The sequence below is a fragment of the Balaenoptera acutorostrata genome, chromosome X, assembly GCF_949987535.1.
Source record: "Balaenoptera acutorostrata chromosome X, mBalAcu1.1, whole genome shotgun sequence".
NCBI classification, from domain to species: domain Eukaryota; kingdom Metazoa; phylum Chordata; class Mammalia; order Artiodactyla; family Balaenopteridae; genus Balaenoptera; species Balaenoptera acutorostrata.
This window is the reverse complement of record NC_080085.1, coordinates 65348261-65367510: the sequence shown is the minus strand read 5'-3', so window position 1 is coordinate 65367510 and position 19250 is coordinate 65348261. Positions and strand designations below refer to the sequence as shown.

The 19250-nt window shown below is 39.6% G+C and overlaps 1 protein-coding gene across 2 annotated transcripts in view; it reads right to left on the bottom strand.

Moving 5' to 3' along the window:
• Positions 1-18993, bottom strand: part of UPRT (uracil phosphoribosyltransferase homolog) — a 28852-nt gene extending 9859 nt beyond the window's left edge. For both annotated transcript variants that reach the window (XM_007187536.3, XM_007187537.2), the window contains exons 1-2: positions 18469-18993; positions 7523-7565 (exon numbers count right to left, since the gene is read on the bottom strand). In XM_007187536.3, coding sequence (XP_007187598.2) covers positions 7523-7565; positions 18469-18848 — 423 coding nt within the window. In that variant the 5' untranslated portion in view covers positions 18849-18993. The remainder of the gene's footprint in view (positions 1-7522; positions 7566-18468) is intronic.
• Positions 18994-19250: the final 257 nt, after the last annotated feature.

Sequence of the window (19250 nt, the reverse complement as noted above, 5' to 3'; positions counted from 1 at the left end):
TCAGATTTCTTTGACACAAGTAAGAACCATTTTCCTAAATTCTACTCCTCAATGAGAGCCATTTCATTGAAAAACAATTTTTTTCACACTACCGTTCTAAAACTTGGGATCATCTGTATAAACATACATTCAAGAATCTCCCTATCTTCTAGGCTGTATTTTTTGCATTGTGTCTGGCAAATAATAAAAGTTCACGTTATTTCATCTTATAACCAGTATTTCATATTTTCAGTTTTTTGAATTTCAGTAAGTCTGATAGTTGGCTACTTCTATCATATAGCTGTTTTAATTGGCATCTCCCTAATAACAAATGATGTAGACCATGTTTTTATAAGCTTGTTTGCAATCTGTTATCTTTGATCAAGTGTCTGTTCAAAGTCTTTGCCCATTTTTAAAATTGGGGTTTCTTATTGTTGACTCTTTTTTTTTAATAAATTTATTTATTTATTTTTAATTTATTTTTGGCTGTGTTGGGTCTTCGTTGCTGCGCACAGGCTTTCTCTAGTTGAGACGAGCAGGGGCTACTCTACGTTGCGGTGCATGGGCTTCTCACTGCAGTGGCTTTTCTTGTTGCGGAGCACGGGCTCTAGGCGTAGTGGCTTCAGGAGTTGTGGCACGTGAGCTCAGGAGTTGTGGCTCGTGGGCTCTAGAGCACAGGCTCGGTAGTTGTGGCGCATGGACTTAGTTGCTCCGCGGCATGTGGGATCTTGCCGGACCAGGGCTCGAACCCATGTCCCTGCATTGGCAGGCGCATGCTTAACCACTGCGCCACCAGGGAAGTCCCTTATTGTTGACTTTTTTTTTTTTAACATCTTTACTGGAGTATAATTGCTTTACAATGGTGTGTTACTTTCTGCTTTATAACAAAGTGAATCAGTTATACATATACATATGTTCCCATATCTCTTCCCTCTTGCATCTCCCTCCCTCCCGCCCTCCCTATCCCACACCTCTAGGTGGTCACAAAGCACAGAGCTGATCTCCCTGTGCTATGCAGTTGCTTCCCACTAGCTATGGATTTTATGTTTGGTAGTGTATATATGTCCATGCCACTCTCTCTCTGTCACATCTCACCCATCCCCCTCCCCATATCCTCAAGTCCATTCTCTACAAGGTCTGTGTCTTTATTCCCGTCTGGCCGCTAGGTTCTTCATGACCTTTTTTTTTTCCCTTAGATTCCATATATATGTGTTAGCATACTGTATTTGTTCTTCTCTTTCTGACATACTTCACTCTGTATAACAGACTCTAACTCCATCCACCTCACTACAAATAACTCCATTTCGTTTCTTTTTATGGCTGAGTAATATTCCATTGTATATATGTGCCACATCTTCTTTATCCATTCATCCGATGATGGACACTTAGGTTGCTTCCATGTCCTGGCTATTGTATATAGAGCTGCAATGAACATTGTGGTACATGACTCTTTTTGAATTATGGTTTTCTCAGGGTATATGCCCAGTAGTGGGATTGCTGGGTCGTATGGTAGTTCTATTTTTAGTTTTTTAAGGAACCTCCATAGTGGCTGTATCAATTTACATTCCCACCAACAGTGCAAGAGTGTTCCCTTTTCTCCACACCCTCTCCAGCATGTATTGTTTCTAGATTTTTTGATGATGACCATTCTGACTGGTGTGAGATGGTATCTCATTGTACTTTTGATTTGCATTTCTCTAATGATTAATGATGTTGAGCATTCTTTCATGTGTTTGTTGGTAATCTGTATATCTTCTTTGGAGAAATGTCTATTTAGGTCTTCTGCCCATTTTTGGATTGGGTTGTTCGTTTTTTTGTTATTGAGCTGCATGAGCTGCTTGTAAATCTTGGAGATTAATCCTTTGTCACTTGCTTCATTTGCAAATATTTTCTCCCACTCTGAGGGTTGTCTTTTGGTCTTGTTTATGGTTTCCTTTGCTGTGCAAAAGCTTTTAAGTTTCATTAGGTCCCATTTGTTTGTTTTTGTTTTTATTTCCATTTCTCTAGGAGCTGGGTCAAAAAGGATCTTGCTGTGATTTATGTCATAGGGTGTTCTGCCTATGTTTTCCTCTAAGAGTTTGATAGTGTCTGGCCTTACATTTAGGTCTTTAATCCATTTTGAGTGTATTTTTGTGTATGGTAATAGGGAGTGTTCTAATTTCATACTTTTACATGTACCTGTCCAGTTTTCACAGCACCACTTATTGAAGAGGCTGTCTTTTCTCCACTGTATATGCTTGCCTCCCTTATCAAAGATAAGGTGAACATATGTGCGTGGGTTTATCTCTGGGCTTTCTATCCTGTTCCATTGATCTATATTTCTGTTTTTGTGCCAGTACCAAACTGTCTTGATTACTGTAGCTTTGTAATATAGTCTGAAGTCAGGGAGCCTGATTCCCCCAGCTCCATTTTTCGTTCTCAAGATTGCTTTGGCTATTCGGGGTCTTTTGTGTTTCCATACAAATTGTGAAATTTTTTGTTCTCGTTCTGTGAAAAATGCCAGTGGTAGTTTGATAGGGATTGCATTGAATCTGTAGATTGCTTTGGGTAGTAGCGTCATTTTCACAATGTTGATTCTTCCAATCCAAGAACATGGTATATCTCTCCATCTGTTTCTATCATCTTTAATTTCTTTCATCAGTGTCTTATAATTTTCTGCATACAGGTCTTTTGTCGCCTTAGGTAGGTTTATTCCTAGATATTTTATTCTTTTTGTTGCAATGGTGAACGGGAGTGTTTTCTTAATTTCACTTTCAGATTTTTCATCATTAGTGTATAGGAATGCAAGAGATTTCTGTGCATTAATTTTGTATCCTGCTACTTTACCAAATTCATTGATTAGCTCTAGTAGTTTTCTGGTAGCATCTTTAGGATTCTCTATATAGAGTACCATGTCATCTGCAAACAGTGACAGCTTTACTTCTTCTTTTCCGATGTGGATTCCTTTTATTTCTTTTTCTTCTCTGATTGCTGTGGCTAACACTTCCAAATCTATGTTGAATAACAGTGGTGAGAGTGGGCAACCTTGTCTTGTTCCTGATCTTAGTGGAAATGGTTTCAGTTTTTCACCACTGGGGATGATGTTGGAGGTGGGTTTGTCATATATGGCCTTTATTATGTTGAGGAAAGTTCCCTCTATGCCTACTTTCTGCAGGGCTTTTATCATAAATGGGTGTTGAATTTTGTTGAAAGCTTTCTCTGCATCTATTGAGATGATCATATGGTTTTTCTGTGTCTTTTGGTGGGAGCATTTAATCCATTTATATTTAAGGTAATTATCAATATGTATGTTCCTATTCCCATTTTCTTAAACGTTTTGGGTTTGTTATTGTAGGTGTTTTCCTTCTCTTGTGTTTCTTGCCTAGAGAAGTTCCTTTAGCATTTGTTGTAAAGCTGGTTTGGTGGTGCTGAACTCTCTCAGCTTTTGCTTGTCTGTAAAGGTTTTAATTTCTCCATCAAATCTGAATGAGATCTTTGCTGGGTAGAGTAATCTTGGTTGTAGGTTTTTCTCCTTCATCACTTTAAGTATATCCTGCCACTCCCTTCTGGCGTGCAGAGTTTCTGCTGAAAGATCAGCTGTTAACCTTATGGGGATTCCCTTGTGTGTTATTTGTTGTTTTTCCCTTGCTGCTTTTAATATGTTTTCTTTATATTTAATTTTTGATAGTTTGATTAATATGTGTCTTGGCGTGTTTCTCCTTCGATTTATCCTGTATGGGACTCTCTTCGCTTCCAGGACTTGATTAACTATTTCCTTTCCCATATTAGGGAAGTTTTCAACTATAATCTCTTCAAATATTTTCTCAGTCCCTTTCTTTTTTTCTTCTTCTTCTGGGACCCCTATAATTTGAGTGTTGTTGGTGCATTTAATGTTGTCTCAGAGGTCTCTGAGACTGTCCTCAGTTCTTTTCATTCTTTTTCCTTTATTCTGCTCTGCAGTAGTTATTTCCACTATTTTATCTTCCAGGTCAGTTACCCGTTCTTCTGCCTCAGTTATTCTGCTATTGATCCCTTCTAGAGTATTTTTAACTTCATTTATTGTGTTTTTTATCGTTGCTTGGTCCCTCTTTAGTTCCTCTACGTCCTTGTTAAATGTTTCTTGCATTTTGTCTATTCTATTTCCAAGATTTTGGATCATCTTTACTATCATTATTCTGAATTCTTTTTCAGGTAGACTGCCTATTTCCTCTTCATTTGTTAGTTCTGGTGTGTTTTTACCTTGCTCCTTCATCTGCTGTGTGTTTTTCTGTCGTCTCATTCTGCTTATCTTACTGTGTTTGGCGTCTCCTTTTCACAGGCTGCAGGTTCGTAGTTCCCGTTGTTTTTGGTGTCTGTCCCCAGTGGGTAAGTTTGGTTCGGTGGGTTGTGTAGGCTTTCTGGTGGAGGGGACTACTGCCTGTGTTCTGGTGGATGAGGCTGGATCTTGTCTTTCTGGTGGGCACGTCCCCATCTTGTTGTGTGTTCTGGGGTGTCTGTGGCCTTATTATGATTTTAGGCAGCCTCTCTGCTAATGAATGGGGCTGTGTTCCTGTCTTGCTAGTTGTTTGACATAGGGTGTCCAGCACTGTAGCTTGCTGGTCGTTGAGTGAAGCTGGGTCTTGGTGTTGAGATGGAGATCTCTGAGAGATTTTCGCCATTTGGTATTACATGGAGCTGGGATGTGTCTTGTGGACCAGTGTCCTGAAGTTGGCTCTCCCACCTCAGAGGCACAGCCCTGATGCCTGGCTGGAGCACCAAGAGCCTTTCATCCACACGGCTCAGAATAAAAGGGAGAAAAAATGGAAAGAAAAAAGAAAGAGGATAAAATAAAATAAAATAAAATAAAATAAAGTAAGATAAAATAAAATAAAGCTATTAAATTAAAAAATAAGAAAAAAATTATTAAGAGAAAATTTATTAAGAAAAAAATTTTTTTAATTTTTTAAAATAAATTTTTTAATTTTTCAAAATAAAAAATAAGAAAAAAATTATTAAGAAAAAATTTATTAAGAAAAATTTTTTTTAATTTTTTAAAATAAGAATAAAATTATTAAGAAAAAATTTATTAAGAAAAAAAATTTTTAGTTTTTTTAAAATAAAAAATAAGAAAAAAATTATTAAGAAAAAAAAATTTTTACGTAAAAAAAAAAAAAAAAATGGACCGACCGAACCCTAGGACAAATGGTGAAAGCAAAGCTATACAGACAAAATCTCACACAGAAGCATACACATACACACTCACAAAGAGAGGAAAAGGGGAAAAAATAATATATCCTGCTCCCAAAGTCCACCTCCTCAATTTGGGATGATTCGTTGTCTATTCGGGTATTCCACAGATGCAGGTACATCAAGTTGTTTGTGGAGCTCTAATCCGCTTCTTCTGAGGCTGCTGAGAGAAATTTCCCTTTCTCTTCTTTGTTCGTACAGCTCCCAGGGTTCAGCTTTGGATTTGGACCCGCCTCTGCCTGTAGGTCGCCTGAGGGCGTTTGTTCTTCACTCACACAGGACGGGGTTAAAGAAGCAGCTGCTTCGGGGGCTCTGGCTCACTCAGGCCGGGGGGAGGGAGGTGTACGGATGCGGGGCAAGCGGCGGCAGAGGCCGGCGTGACGTTGCAGCAGCATGAGGCGCTCCGTGCGTTCTCCCAAGGAAGTTGTCCCTGGATCATGGGATCCTGGCAGTGGCGGGCTGCACAGGCTCCCAGGAGGGGAGGTGTGGGTAGTGACCTGTGCTCGCACACAGGCTTCTTGGTGGCAGCAGCAGCAGCCTTAGCATCTCATGCCCGTCTCTGGGGTCCGCGCTGATAGCCGCGGCTCATGCCCGTCTCTGGAGCTCATTTAGGCGGCTCTCTGAATCCCCTCTCCTCACGCACCAGGAAACAAAGAGGCAAGAAAAAGTCTCTTGCCTGTCCGGCAGCTCCAGACCTTTTCCCGTACTCCCTCCCGGCTAGCTGTGGTGCACTAACCCCTTCAGGCTGTGTTCACACAGCCAACCCCAGTCCTCTCCCTGGGATCCGACCGAAGCCCAAGCCTCAGTTCCCAGCCCCAACCCGCCCCGGCGGGTGAGCAGACAAGCCTCTCGGGCTGGTGAGTGCTGCTCGGCACCGATCGTCTGTGTGGGAATCTCTCCACTTTGCCCTCCGCACGCCTGTGGCTGCGCTCTCCTCCATGGCTCCAAAGCTTCCCCCCTCTGCCACCCGCAGTCTCCGCCAGCGAAGGGGCTTCCTAGTGTGTGGAAACCTTTCCTCCTTCACAGCTCCCTCCCACTGGTGCAGGTCCTGTCCCTATTCTTTTGTCTCTGTTATTTCTTTTTTCTTTTGCCCTACCCAGGTATGTGGGGAGTTTCTTGCCTTTTGGGAGGTCTGACGTCTTCTGCCAGCGTTCAGTGGGTGTTCTATAGGAGTAGTTCCACGTGTAGATGTATTTCTGATGTATCTGTGGGGAGGAAGTTGATCTCTGCGTCTTACTCTTCTGCCATCTTGCCCCTCAACTACATTTATCTTGATGCAATCCAAGGATTATTACTGCTTCTGGAAGCTCAAATAGAAGTGGCCTTTGAACCAAGAATACTTAAAGTCAAAAATAGAACAGGAGTTGTCTACACTGTTTTGGAATAAAAATTTCCCTAGGGAAAAGGTAAATAAAGAGTTTCATGCCTCCCTCCACCAACACCATCACATTCCCTTTAATAATCTATCTTATACTATCTGATTATACCTATAAGCTTAATAAGTCACTTTTCTTTCTTTCCCAAACTAAATACTGAGAACAGTATTTAGATTGTAAACCCCACGAGATCAGGGACCATGCTATATGCTTTACCACTGTATCTCCTCCCCCCACAACACAGTCTAGCACAGTGTCTGACTCACATGAGTTCAATGTATATTTCATGAACAGATGAATACTAATAACCACAGCAGAATATGTGTCAACCTCATTCTAAGCACTGAACAAAGTTAGATATAAACACAAGAAGTAAACAGGGCTTATCCAAGACAGCCCAATTTGGCCTGAGATCCTCTCAGATGACACTAGCTAAACAGAATTGGGCTTGGTCAATCCTTAACAGGAAGTCCCTGAGCATAGACAGTACTTAGTATTTCACGTGTGAGGATACTACAGAAAAGAAGAGGCAAAATAGATATCCAACCCCATGTAAACTACAAGCTAGGTATTAGTTTTTGTGCATTCGATGGATCCCATAAGGGTAACTACTAGGTCTTTTACATCTTTGGTTTCCTTTTAATTTACTTCACTTCACTGCCCTAAGAGGAGGCATTTAAGGCTCAGGATCAGGTTACCAAGATCCACTTGAAAGGTAGTGAGTGGTACCTCAGAACTACAGAGAATGAGTTCATGGACAATGCTTTGAGGTGAATGGGACTGAGGCAGAGCTTTAATGCAACAGTAGAAACAACACTTGCAAAGTCTAGCAAGATGTGGGTTACTTGGTACAATCTCTCTGGACCCCAGAATGCTCTAGAACAAAAAAGCCCCTTGGCCTACTATGATTGTATCACTAGGAACAACAATGAAATGAAAATGGAAAGCCTCCATCCACCTACCAAACGATCCGCAGAAAACATGAAGTCCCCTCTACTGGCTGTCCTAAAAAAAAAGTACAAGTTTTAGTCTAGATTAGAGCTTTAAAGTGAAATATTACTTAATATATATAGTAACTCTGATATTAAAATGTATTACATGCTAAAAGCTTAAAAGCTTACCTGTAACAGACTATTATTGAGACATGATATTTTTCACTAGGATACAGGAACCTAAATGGAATGACTTGGTAAATATCATTGAAAATGCTCATTTGATATTAACACTGAAGAGAGGAATTGAAAAGATCATGTAGTCTCCCACTGAACTGCCCAAGTATATACTCTTCAACCAGGAGATGAACAAGTTCCCCCTGGAAGATGGCAGCAAGTCCAGAGCTCAAGTTAAGAAAAAAACTTTGCAGTGAGAAAACCAGGTTCTCCCCATTCTCACGCACCATTCACCTTGATCTAAAACCGTATTACCAGCACAAATAACCCATCTATTGATACTTTGTCTCTAATCCTTTTTGGAATGAGAATGGCACAAACAAGTAAATCCTCTGTTTCTGCCATTGCTTTCAAGAACACATAACCTAATTTCCAAGACCTCTTTCTCAAACTATTGATAAATTTTTCCCTTTGCCTGTTTTTCAATCAAATAGTTTATTCCATAGATCTTTCTACCAACTTCCTGTACACTTCCTTCTGGTCAGTACTTTTAGATCCTGAGGTACCCAAGTAATAATAATCGAGGGTTGCACTTACCCACGAACCGTTAACCAGCCAAAAGAAGAATGTTTATAAGGCTGACATTTTTTCTGTACGTAAAAACCTAGTATTGTTCCTCCTCTTTCTCTCATGTAAGTTAAATGATCTGACAGATTTACAGTTTATGTAAAGATCCCCATCTGCCTATCCATAGCACACCTAAAATATTCCCCAACACAGCATCGAAATGGCATATGCAAGCATATATTATCTCACTATACCATTAATCATGACTTTTTTTCAAGCTTCATTTACTTTCTCTGACAGGGAAAAGCAATGAAATATCCCTGACACAAATGGCATTAGGTTTCTTAGAGTAACCACAGTTCTATCATTATTACAGATACTAACTCTCTAAAATATGGACCATAATTGAGCAATAGGGAGAATATAGGTCTGTATTCTTTATATATAAATACTCCCTAAACTCAGAAAACTCTATCCACACACCTACACATAGAAAGCCCATTTAAAACAGGCTTTATGTACTGTGGTTTTCAAATGAAACTATACTATTGATATTACACTTGCACTTTTCATTTCTATAATTAATCTTCACAACATGCTTGTCAAAGAAGTAAAAGTCAGCGAACTACAAAAAAACAAACAAACAAACAAAAGACTGAAGCCTACTGCCCCATTTGCTAGACCTACATAAACTTGTCTAAGTAGCCAGAACACAGTTTTTCAATAGGGAAGATAAGTCTGGATTTGTCTTAAAGAAATATCCAGTAGTATATCTTGAGAACACATCTGAAACGTTTGTCTTTAATTTTTAAACAGTTACACAAATATATTACATAGAAAAGTTAGGTTAATTGATCAGAGTTGCCCAAATTCATTATTTTACTTTAGAATCAGACACTTTAATATCTTCACACTCTCCTCAAAAATATCAGCCTCAGCTGAAAACTTCTGCATGATAAGCACTTCTCTACATTCCAAAAAAGGTACACACTATGAGAACCTAATGTGAACTGTTATCCCTTGATAGCTATTTGACTTCCAATTAAAGCAGTCACTGCTCCAGGTCATCCCACTACAAACAGTAATTACTAACTTATCCCCTGTTGTTTTTGACAGGCTTCAGACCGACACTGTTTACTTTAAATCAATTTAGAAATTAAAGTACAGTTAGAATACAGTAAGTTGGTTGCATTTTTTAAAAACACACAGTGGTCTGCAATATCCACATCTAAATCCCTTACATTGTTAACACTAGAGTTTCATAAAGCAGATATTTGCTTGTTGGATCAATCAAGTTGCACATAATCTTTGGGCCCCTACTTTAGGCCCAACACTGGACTAAAGTATGTGTTAATAAAGATGTTTTAATGTAAACCAGACCCCAGGTCTTATTCACTCCATATACTTTGTTTCAAATCATAACTCTATTCATTTTTGTCTCAAAACCATTTTTTTTAAAAATCTATCATACTGGAAACAAAGTTTTGAAAGACATTTTAATCATCTTATATCTGATAACTGTCCCAAATAAAATCTAATGCAAAATTATCACAAAGCAACAAACACACTGACACACATCCCTGGAATATTCTAAAATATATTCAAATATTTAAACAGTGATATCCAGGCACTCATAATTCAGAGCATAGAAATCTAACTAATGTTAAGCAGAGTATCTTTTAAATTGTGCAAACCCCAAACAGGATTAACAATGCAGACCTAACCATATCTGAGAATATACTTTTCTTGACACTCCCCCCAACAAATGTGTCACACATCTATAGTAACAAAATGAAAGCCAAAGGTAGCCATTTTTAAAAAATGATCTTCACACAGAAACAACAAAAGAATGAGAATCATACCAGAAGCCAAATCCTCATTTTAATGTGGATTTGGTAAACCAGACTCTTCCCTACTTAAGATCGTCTATAAAGCACTTTAAAATTTCCAGAGAGGCTATAGCAATTGTATATGTATATATTTTAAAACACGTACATCTCATAGCAAACCCAAACCAAGATGAAATCAAGAGAAATCTCTGACCTTTCTTCCAAAAGGCTAATAGGTTTTTACTTATCATCCATAACATATGGAACTATGAGAAGAATGTCTTTATAATATTAAAAAATTAAGACTTCAAGTAGATATCCTCTCCCCTCTTCTTACTAGACCTCACTAATACTACTGCTGCTGCTACTATTACTACTACCACCACCACCATCACCACCACCACCATCACCACCACCAGAGGGATTCTCTAGTGTGTTGGAAGACATTCTCTCCTGGTGCAATTACAACTTCAATTTCTACAGCAGAAACTTCCATTTGATCACTATCTGCTACTTCTCTCTATTCAGAATAAACTTGACAACCTCTCCTCTTCTTTTTTAAAGAAAATTCATTTAATAACTGTACACACACACACACACACACACACACACACACCCAAGCGTACAAGATTTATTTAGAAGGCTTTTCTTAAAAGGTCCAAAAGTTACAGCAGGTATGTAATATTATACATATATTACTCCCTTCATTCCCACAGGTCATCATTTATTAAAAGCTTCCTTGGTGCCAAGTATTAAGCACTTTTCGTGCATTACCTGGTCTAATCCTCACATAATCTTAAAAGGTAGATTCTATTCTTACCACCTCTTTAGTGAAGAAAGTAGTGAGGCTTACAGAGGTGAAGTATTCCAAGGTTCTTCCCAGCCTGAAGCTCTCTTAAGTCCCTGAGTAAAGCCATTATCTATATTTTGCTCTAATAAGGGAATGTTTACTAAAAGGTAACCAGTTTTTAGGTGTATTTTAATGATATTTCTCTCCCTGTCAATCAGACTGGCATGTACATACAATGCAAATAATGAAATAAAGAGACTGGCAGGCAAATAAAACATCATTAAAATGTTCCTTCTCAAGATGGAGAAGCTGCTATTATAATGTGGTTTGTAAAGAGTATGTAATTAAGGTTAAAACAAGAATACACCCTTTTCAAATGATTAAATGAAAACCTCTGACTCATAACTTAAAAAACAATTTAATTTAAATCAAATCCCAGTAGTACTGAATTAGGTGTCATTTTTTTTTCTCTAAGTATTTTTTGATTTCCTCTTTGATTTCTTCAGTGATCTCTTGGTTATTTAGCAACATATTGTTTAGCCTCCATGTGTTTGTATTCTTTACATTTTTTTTCCCTGTAATTTATTTCTAATCTCATAGTGTTGTGGTCAGAAAAGATGCTTGATACGATTTTAATTTTCTTAAATTTACCAAGGCTAGATTTGGGACCCAAGATGTGACTTATCCTGGAGAATGTTCTGTGTGCACTTAAGAAGAAAGTGTAATCTGCTGTTTTCGGATGGAATGTCCTATAAATATCAATTAAATCCATCTGGTCTATTGTGTCATTTAAAGCTTGTGTTTCCTTATTAATTTTCTGTCTGGATGATCTGTCCATTAGTGTAAGTGAAGTGTTAAAAGTCCCCCACTATTATTGTGTTACTGTCGATTTCCTCTTTTATAGCTGTTAGCATTTGCCTTATGTATTGAGGTGCTCCTATGTTGGGTGCATATATATTTATAATTGTTATATCTTCTTGGATTGATCTCTTGATCATTATGTAGTGTCCTTCCTTAGCTCTTGTAACATTCTTTATTTTAAAGTCTATTTTATCTGATACAAGTATTGCTACTCCAGCTTTCTTTTGATTTCCATTTGCATGGAATATCTTTTTCCATCCCCTCACTTTCAGTCTGTATGTGTCACTAGGTCTGAAGTGATTCTCTTGTAGACAGCATATATATGGGTCTTTTTCTATCCATTCAGCGAGCCTGTGTCTTTTGGTTGGAGCATTTAATCCATTCATATTTAAGGTAATTATTGATATGTATGGTCCTATAACTATTTTCTTAATTGTTTTGGGTTTGTTTTTGTAGGTCCTTTCCTTCTCTTGTGTTTCCTACTTAGAGATGTTCCTTTAGCATTTGTTGTAGAGCTGATTTGGTGGTGCTGAATTCTCTTAGCTTTGTTTGTCTGTAAAGCTTTTGATTTCTCCGTTGAATCTGAATGAGATCCTTGCCGGCTAGAGTAATCTTGGTTGTAGGTTCCTCCCTTTCATCAAATATATCATGCCACTCCCTTCTGGCTTGTAGAGTTTCTGCTGAGAAATCAGCTGTTAACCTTATGGGAGTTCCCTTGTGTGTTATTTGTTATTTTTCCCTTGTTGCTTTTAATAATTTTTCTTTGTCTTTAATTTTTGTCAATTTGATTACTATGTGTCTCGGCATGTTTCTCCTTATCCTGACTGGGACTCTCTGTGCTTCCTGGACTTGGATGGCTATTTCCTGTCCCATGTTAGGAAAGTTTTCGACTATAATCTCTTCAAATATTTTCTCGGGTCCTTTCTCTCTCTCTCCTCCTTCTGGGACCCTTATAATGCGAATGTTGGTGCATTTAATGTTGTCCCAGAGGTTTCTTAGGCTGCCTTCATTTCTTTTCATTCTTTTTTATTTATTGGTTCCGTAGCAGTGAATTCCACCATTCTGTCTTCCAGGTCACTTATCCGTTCTTCTGCCTCAGTTATTCTGCTATTGATTCCTTCTAGTGTATTTTTCATTTCAGTTATTGTATTGTTCATCTCTGTTTGTTTGTTCTTGAATTCTTCTAGGTGTTTGTTTTTGAAGTCTTCTAGGTCTTTGTTAAACATTTCTTGCATCTTCTCGATCTTTGCCTCCATTCTTTTTCCAAGGTCCTGGATCACCTTCACTATCATTATTCTGAATTCTTTTTCTGGAAGGTTGCCTATCTCCACTTCATCTAGTTGTCTTTCTGGGGTTTTATCTTGTTCCTTTTATCTTGTTCCCTGTTCCTACATAGTCCTCTGCCTTTTCATTTTGTCTATCTTTCTGTGAATGTGGTTTTTGTTCCACAGGCTGCAGGATTGTAGTTATTCTTGCTTCTGCCGTCCTAGGTCTCATTTTTGAAAATGAGGATTATACACAAAGATTGTCTTTAGCATTGGGGGTGGGAGAAGTTAAGTCTGGGCATAAAGTTGCCAGATTTAGCAAATAAAAATACAGGACCCCCAGTTAAATTTGTATTTCAGAAGTATGTCCCATACAATGTTTAGGATATACCAAGAAAAGTATTCATTGCTTATCTGAACTCAAATTTAACTGGGTGTCCTGTATTTATCTAGCAACCTAAGCTAAGGAGGAAGAACTAAATGGACTCAGTTTTAGCTCTAATATGTTCTTGTTTGTTTGTTTTTGCTTTTTTAAGCAACAGTTTAATGGGAAGTAAAAAATAAAAGCTTTTCTGGCAGGTTTAAACCAAAGGAATGTTTCACTTAGAGTTCATGTTTAGTGGAAGCTCTGAAAACATAAGCTCTACTTCCATAGCTACTTTGTTATGTGATCATTAAAATAAAGAAGCTCTAAGGTTTGTCATGGTATGCAGATGATTTATAAATGATTTTCCTCCTCCTTCCTTCCCCCTCAAAAAAAGAAAACCCAATGAAGTACTTGCAGCAAACCTAATCTGATGTGAAAACCAAAACAAACAACAAACAAAAATGAAAATAGCTTTTACTACCTGCCAGGTGCAAGTCACCAGGGCCACAGATCTTTGGCACCTTCTTAAGAATCTCATAAAATAGTGTCATTAATTATTTATTTGCACCTCAAAGCAGAGTTCAATGTAAACATTCAAGATCAGGTAGAAAAAGAAGAGAAGCTATCATTTTCCTTTAGAACCCAGGCCTCAGTCATTCAAGTTGATTTATTAATTTTTATAATGATTGGAACATTAATTCCCCTATGTGCCAGGTACTTGCCAGGCCACACTTTCTTTCTGCCTCCCCAGAGTCCAGACTAGCTGGTAAGAGATTACTAGGATATGCCCAATAAATATTATAACAGGGGTATGTATAAAGAGTCGACTTCCTCACTCCTGGCCTAAAAGCCAGTTAGAAAATTCACATGGAAAACCAAAACCATGTCCATGATTTATTGATAAATAACTTGCAGGTCATAGTGTTTTCTGTGGTGGACATTTTGGTTTTCTGTAAGTTGAAGGGAACAGTTCTGAGATTCCTCCAGTCTCAGGATGATACCAGGCCAGGTTCTCTAGGCTGGTTCTGTTTAGTTTAGAATCCTTGGCTCAGCCTATACCCTAAATCCAAAACTAGCCAAATCACCAGGCAAGGGAGAATGGCCATTCTCCCATGGGCAGTGGCCCAGCCTGAGCACAGCACAATCACCTGTGGTGTTTGAAAAGCTACAAGTGCTCAGGTTCCACCCAAGACTACTCTACTACTCTACTCTAAGAATGGGCTCCAAAAAAAAAAAAAAAGACTCCCCAAGCAATTCAAATGTACAGCTTTGGTTAAGAACACTACCTAGCCAAATGACGCAAATCACATCAGGCTGCACTCATATTAGGGCTGCACAGGATGTTCATCCATCCTGAGGTTAACTGTCTCCCCACCAGGTGACTAAAAAAAAAAAAGTCACAAGAATGAATGTGTTCTTTCTTTAGCGCTATTTCATGGACTAAAATACTCTAAGATGGCTCAATTTTCATCCAAGCTGCCTGCTGAGGCCATGGTGAAACCCCTTTGAGGGCAAATATACAGGAAACATTCAATAGCTCATGAAAAAGCTTTACTTTAATGTTTCAGAAGATGAAAGAAAACAAAAACTGGGGAGAGGAGATGATCTTTTAAATACACTGCACTGCCTTATATATGAGGTCATGAACTGTGTTCAAGGGAACAGTGCATTACACTCAGATTTTGTTGGGTTTAGTATATAAAGGAGGCAGAAAGGGAAGGATGTGTGGTTTAAATCCACTGCAACAACAAAAACTGCAAATGAAGCAGTCATTTCTTCCTGAGTTCACCAGTGACCCCCGTGTGACTGAGTAAATTATCTGGTCATTTGATGTTTAGATTACTGCATACTCAAATAGAGAGAAAACCATTTCCTTGAAATTCAATAATACCACCAACATTTTATGCTGCAAATACTGCACATTTCAAAAAAATAAGTAAAAAGATATTTTAAATCAGTCCAATGTTCTCAATCTTGCCTGCTTTATGTATTTACAACAACATGCAGTCCTCTGGCTCAACCCCATTTCCCCATGCCAAAGTCAATTCAGAAAGCAATCCCTTCACTAGACAGACACTAAGAACCAGGAACAATAAAAGGAATAACAAGTACTTCAGTGGCCTCTATCATCAGACAGTTCCATAGCACACATATATGATGTCACATCAAAATAGAGAAGAGCATAAGGGTATAAGGAAGACAGACTGATAACTGATGGCACCTTCCATAACTAGACCCCTGTAAATATAGCTCCTCTAGCCACGAGCACTCCACACCAGCCCCGGATAAAACAGGTCCTGTTTGTGTGAAGGGATGCCAATTTTTTAAGATAAAGGAACAGAGGCCTCCATTAACAGATTTGATTAACAGAAACAAAACTAAAACTCTGTCTCCACCCTAAATAACTAAGCATCAATTAGTTATTAAAAATTGTAGTGAGTTTTTCTATTCTGTATCATAGCAGGATAAAAATAATCTAGGATCTCTCAGTGTTGTTTTTTAAAATAAGAATGTGCATTCTATGTAGTTAAATTCCTTTTACTGTCTCCCAAAAGCTGAAGAAACCAGCACTTATGGATACAATCTGAACCATGCACAAATCTAAACATAAAGGCTTGAAATGCCGTAAATATGCATACTGTTCACAGTTTACAACAAATGTTCATAGACAGTATCTTGTTTTAGCCTCCCAGGAGCTTCATGAGATATTAGGAACATCCTCATTTTACAAATGATAAAGCTGAAGCACAGAGATGCTAAACATCTTGCCTAAGATGACTCTGGATCCTGCTGTCTCCTTCCAAACTCATAAAAAAAAAAAGAAAAAAAAAGATTTTGCTTACACCCAGGTTTACTACACCACCCAGGCTTTTCTGAGTAATGCAGTAAAATCAGGTATTGATACTGTCATATATGAATGCTGAATGTCATGCCCTCTCCAAGTTCTATAGCAGCTGTTCACTTTTACATTATCAGGAAGACCCCTTTGTGAAATCTAATGAAAGTGAAGGAATCCCCACCCCATAAAAAAGCACATATGCAAATGTTCATAGTAGCATTATTCATAATACCCAAAAAATGGAAACCAAACCACCCAAATGTCCATCACCTGATGAATGGATAAACAAAATATGGTATATCCATACAGAGGAATATCATTCAGCCAAAAAAGAAATGGTGTACTGATACAAGATGGACAAAGCTTGAAAACATTATGCTAAATAAAAGAAACTAGCCACAAAAGACCACATGTCATATGATTCTATTTACATGAAACGTCCAGAATAGGCACATCAATAGACACAGAAGGTACATTAGTGGTTATCTAGGGCACTTGGTGGGTTGGAGGGAAATGGGGAGTGACTGCTCATGGGTGTGGGCTTTCTTGTTGAGCTGATGAAAATGTTCTAAAATTGTGTGGTGGTGGCTGCAAAGCAATAAACATACTTGAAAACCACTGAATTGTACACTTTAAAAGGTATACTGTATGGTATGTAAATTATAGCTCAATAAAGATGTTATGGGACTTCCCTTGTGGTGCAGTGGTTAAGAATCTGCCTGCCAAAGCAGGGGACATGGGTTCGAGCCCTGGGCTGGGAAGATCCCACATGCCCATGGAGCAACTAAACCCGTGTGCCACAACTACTGAAGCCCATGCACCTAGAGCCCGTGCTCCACAACAGAAGAAGCCACTGCAATGAGAAGCCCGTGCACCACAAGGAAGAGTAGCCCCAACTCGCCGCAACTAGAAAAAGCCCATGCACAGCAACCAAGACCCAATGCAATATTTTTGTATTTATTTACAAAAATAAATAAATAAATTTATTTTAAAAATACTAAAAAATAAAAATGTTATTTAAAAAAACCATTAAAAATGCACATACAAATAACATTTCCCAAATAATTTCTGAGGGTTTGCTAAAGCCCTGAAGCCCATCTACAGGTACAGCACAAAGTCCAAGACAGCACAGGTCCAAGACACAAGGTCAGTAACTCTTGCTCTATAGAAACAAGAATCATCCTATTTTCTTTGTTTTACAGATTAAGTTTTATTTCAGTTCCCCCCACCACAACTACCAAGCCTATGTCTCCTACTTTTTAAGATCACTACTTCATTTATTGGTTCACATGACCACAGTTTTCAATATTGATTCATTATAAACCATTAAATACTTTCATAAATATAACTTTAAGAGCTACAAAGAACTTTTAGTAATTGAATGACTATTGCTTGCAAGGCATAGTTGGAATTCAAAAATGTAAGTGATACAACTTCTGCCCTCAAGGAGCTTAAAATATAACAAGTGAGATAAGAGCAAAACGAACAACAATACACAAAACAGAAGGTGAATCTTGCATTAAAAAGGCCAGGGAAGATCAGTGAGGAAGAATGATTGAAGGAAATCTTCTTGGCAGAGATGGACATTTAATGCTGAATGTTGAAGAGTAGGTAGGATTTGAACATGCAGAGGAGTAAAGAGAATTTGAGATGCGAGGAGAAGTAGGGATGTTTCAGAATAGTTCCTAGGAACCACGAAGATGGGCCTTAATGTCAAGCTAAGGATCCTGACTTTATTTGGTAGGCTCAGAGAAGCCAAAGAAGGCTGCTGAGTAGGGTAGTGAGCGAATCAAAGCAGTATATTAAGAAGACTGATTGTTCAGTAATGTGTGGGTACACGTAGAAGAGAGAAATGGAGACAAGGAGACAAACTGGGAGTCTATTAAACAGTATGAAGTGAAAGGGTTACGCTCTCTGCCCTGTGTCTGTTCACGTGGTAAACCTACAACCCAAAAATGGTTACTGCCCACGTGAACAGGCACAGGGCAGATCAGCACGTTTACCTGAATGGAATGACTGTGTATTCCACTCATAAGAGACAAAGAGGAAACAGGAGGTTACCTAAAATGCTTCCTCCCTACCCAAAGCGATGTTAAACACAGCTACTGGGAAAGCGGGTAGGAGGCCTGAGTCAAGTGACACCGCCCCGCAAAGAAAAGGCCCTGCCGAAATCTCCACAGACCAGCTTCCCTAGGCCAAGAACCTTCCCCCTTTTACTTCCAATCCCCGCCCACCCCCTGAGAGACCCTCCACCTCCCCTTCCCCTTCCGCTCTGGCTCACTTATCCCGGATGATGGTCTGCAGCTCCCGGATCTGATCATTCATTGGCAGGAGCTTAAGCTGCGCCCCGATCTGCCGGGAGAGTTCGCAGTCCCCTAGGAGGGAGTCGCTGGCTGGCGCGTCAGAGTTGCCAGTGCCACCGTTGCTCTCTGAGTTGAGAGTGGCGTCGCCGCCGGCCTGAAGGTCCCGCTCAGCCGGTACGCTAGAAGACCTTACTCTCCCCCTGAGGAGAGTCAGCTTGGCCGCGGAGTCACTGTTTCCCCCGGCATGGTCCGGGATCAGTTCGTCAGGTTGCTGCTGCTCGGGGTTTTGGGTCGAGGCACAGTTTACTTGCTGGTTGTGACAGGGCATGGAGTCCGGACACCGTAACTCCGTGGCCATACACCGGGCACCGGGCCGTCCCCGCAGCTACCGACCCCTAAGGATAAAGGAGAGCAGGGAGAACGGACCAAAGCTCCTACGCTCTCCCGGTCGCCCCGCCTCCTCGCAACCTCCAACCGCCGCTGCCCTCTCACCCCTTGGCCTCCACCGCTTCCCTTTCGCACGTTACGTCCCGGCCCCGCCCACACCAGACTTACCGCCCGCCTAGACACTCGATTGGCTTCGCTCCCTGCCACTCTGCAGCGAACGGCCTGTTAACCCTTTGCGTTGCCCCGGCTGCGTGAGGTCCCACAACGAACTTGGCAGACAAGGCGAGGCCAGGGGTACTTGGTTTCCGGGTCTCCCGGGAGCCGCTAGGGATTCTGCATGCAGAACTTTGAGTGAGTGATAGAGCCAGGAGAA